The sequence below is a fragment of the Salvia hispanica genome, chromosome 5 (assembly GCF_029641045.1).
Source record: "Salvia hispanica isolate PSC_SH4W2 chromosome 5, Shi_PSC_v1, whole genome shotgun sequence".
Lineage (NCBI taxonomy): Eukaryota > Viridiplantae > Streptophyta > Magnoliopsida > Lamiales > Lamiaceae > Salvia > Salvia hispanica.
Genome location: NC_142696.1, coordinates 57,600 through 60,909, shown reverse-complemented (window position 1 = coordinate 60,909; position 3,310 = coordinate 57,600). Strand labels below are relative to the sequence as shown.

The following is a 3,310-nucleotide window of genomic DNA, read 5'->3' as shown; positions in this document are numbered from 1 at the left end:
CAAAGAAACTCATGCAATAAATTCACTTATCAATTAATTCACATCTTCCACGTCATCAATAATAAATTTTAAGGCTCTAAAATTAGGATTCTAAATTTCGAGATGTTACATAGGTAGTGATGGTTTGGAAAACCACTTTAGTAATAAGAAGAATGCATGAACAGTGAACTAGGTAGTAATGTTGTGGTCCCTTTTGAAACCAAAATAAACTATAAGATAATTAGCACTAAACATAAATAGTCACATTTGGTAACATCTCTCTTAGTGTTGATTTCCTATATATATAGAAATATAACAATAGGTTTGCAGGGCTTCAACTCAACTAAAATGAGCATATTTGTGGATCGTGTTCTCCCTGAGTCGTGCAACAACAGCACCCCTAGAGTGAATCCCCCCACCACCGGCGACAGATGGCAGTGCTGCTGCATTGTTACCACGATCATCGTGATAGCAGCAGGGATTATAATTGCTGTAGTCATGTTGCCAGTGTAAACGCCCAAGCTCGGTATGGTGGGAGCCATGTTGACGAGCCTCAGCGTTGGAACGCCGCAGAATCCGTGGCTGCAGGCCAACATAACTTCCAAGTTGGCGGTGAAGAATCCCAACTTCGGTGGCTATGACTACCGCAACACCACCCTCGACTTCTTCTACGAGGGGGCTTTGGTGGGCCAGGTTCCCATCCCCGCCTCCGGGGTTGCCAAAAGATCCACCAAGACGATGATCCTTATCGTGCCCCTTTTCTTGAACGCCGCTAAGCTCTCGGCGGATTTGAGCCAGGGGGTGGTGCGGATCACGAGCTCGGCTGGGATGAGAGGGAGAGTCATCGGCACGGAGAGATCGACTAATTATTTGATATGCGTAATGCAAATTATGACGGCTACGCAGAGCATTGCAAATTTACTCTGCCAATGATTCCGCCACCCAACAACGTATGAATAATTACTCCTAATGTTTGTCGAGCACTGTTATAAGCTCCGTTTGGTTCTTTTCCCGTTGTTTATCGAGCAGTGTTATAAGTTCCTTCATGAGTTTTTCTTCGTTTGGTTCTTTTCCCATATCGTAGTAACTTAACCAAACTAGTAGTTCCCTGTAAAAAGGGAATGATGTATCTTTTCTTTTGCATGCACTACTACCTGAATCTTTCTAACATTTTCTATTTTTCTAGTACTAAATTTTTACTCCCCCTCCCTAAGAATTTTTGTCACCATTTGACCTGAGGAGCTTCTAGCCTTGGGCGGCAGAAATTAACCGAAATAATCAAGTTTCTAGTTGGGCAAATTCATAATCGTATCGCTAAAAAACAATCGAAGTCATGGGATGCATGCATCTTATTTATTTTAATTCCTTGTGTTGATCTATATGTTATTTTTAAATTCTAAAGGTGATATCTCGCAAGTGAGTCCTAACTATTTTATCGATGGGAACGAAATGTTAATATGTTTATCATGCCGTATTTTGGTTTTAACGTGCCTATCTGAAATGGCTTTGCCATGTATTATTTAAATTGAATTCGGATCCTTGTAGGCAGCACACAAACCCTACTTGGATTAGTGTATACCTGTAACATCCCGGATTCTAGAACCCTAAATTTTGAGCCCTAGAATTATTTTTTGATGACGTGGCATCGAGAATGCTTTTATTTCACGAGTTGATATGGTCGATTTGAATTAGGGTTTGCGTTGAAAGTTTGAAAAGTCAAACTATTTAATTTAATGATGTGGCATGTGATATATTAAGATATGAGACTATGTTGCGATTTAATTGTTCATGGGTGAGTGAGAATATTAGAGAAAATTTCCATAAATACTTGTCACCCTAATTCTTATAATTTTCGAACCCTAGACCCCTTGGAGAAAGAATTTCTATTTTTCCGGAATTTATTTAATCCTTGGGATATTTATCCAAATTGAATTCCAAGAGCCAATTATTTCCTTATTTAGAGATGAAAAAATCGAGCCCCTTATTCTTCTAGTGATTTTCGAAAATCACTATTTTTGGGAAGGAAAGAATTATTTTATTTTATTTGGTTCCTTACTTGATTTCCTTCCATACCTAGAATTTAATTATTCTACCAAATCTTTCCATATTTCAAGAGAACCTTACCATACCTTATTTTAGTTAATAGTCAAAAATCCATACCTTATTTATAAGGCATAGTACACGCTTATTTTCAATGCAAGAGGGAGAATTTTTATTCTACTCCATGATATTTTATTCTGCTTGGAAATTATACCAAAAACAAAACCATGGCTAATTACCTAGCCTAATTTTCGAAAATTAGGAGATATTGCCATCTTCTATTTTTGTTAATTCTTCTTCCCTACTTCACCATATTATTTTATTCTAATTATTTATAAGGCAAAAGATCTTACCAAATATTCTATTCTTATTACCTAAAGATCTCATTAGACTCTATAAATAAGAGAAAACCCCAACCCTAGACCCCAAATTTTCGGCCCCCTCACTCACATTCACTCTCTCAATTTTTCTTCTACATTACTCCATTAATCCTTCACCCTTTGAGAAGAAATTGAAGTTTAATCCAAGAACTTTGAAGAATCAAGGCTAATACTTGTTTTCTACCGATTGTTTTTCACTAAAAAGGTATTTTTGATTTAGAGTTATGTTTGTTCTTCTTCTACCTCTTCTTTTCTTTTTTCAACCAATTAATCGGTCTTCTTGAACCCTCATGCATCTTAGTTGAGTGAAAGAGGGATAAAAAGGGATGTGGGAACATGTGTATGTGTGTGTGTGCCGTGAATGTGAGGCGTGTGTGTGTGTGTGTACCGTGTGTGTGTGTGTTGTGGTGTAGTGTAGTGTGTGTTGATAGTTAAATAATATGGTGTGATAAAGATGATCTTGATTAATTAGTAATGATAAGATAAATCGTTGGGAAGAGGGAAAAGTAATGAGACATGCATGAGTAAGAGTAGTATTGAACCTAATTTGTGATATGTGCCTATGTGATTAAAAGGTGAAACTTTGGTTGCGAAGCCGGATAACGGAAAAGCGAAACTACTTGAAAACTAAGCAATCGAGGTGGGCTTTACTCTTAAAATCTCTTTTATTTTTGTCAAAAATATTGATTGGTGTTATAAGGGTGGTTTAACTGTTATGCCATGCCTATGTTTGTTTTAATGTGATATCTGATCTGCTTATACGAATTCGGGTCTGAGTATGGGCCGCAAGCCCTACCAGGCTGTGTACACGATGGGATCGGGAGCCGTCCTTGCTAGTCGGCCGGTCTCGTGGGCGAAAAGTGTGGCCACACTTTCGTCGCACTATGGAATGATTGTTAATTGATGAGAAA

The 3,310-nt window shown here is 37.9% G+C and overlaps 1 protein-coding gene across 1 annotated transcript; it reads left to right on the top strand.

Moving 5' to 3' along the window:
* Positions 1-507: 507 nt before the first annotated feature.
* LOC125190094 (late embryogenesis abundant protein At1g64065-like) lies at positions 508-912 on the top strand. The gene has a single exon (XM_048087290.2). The coding sequence runs from the start codon at positions 508-510 to the stop codon at positions 910-912; it is 405 nt and encodes a 134-aa protein (XP_047943247.2).
* Positions 913-3,310: the final 2,398 nt, after the last annotated feature.

What these genes read in the sequence shown, in the direction of transcription:
- LOC125190094 (XM_048087290.2), top strand. Translation starts at nt 508, where the DNA reads ATGGTGGGAGCCATGTTGACGAGCCTCAGCGTTGGAACGCCGCAGAAT.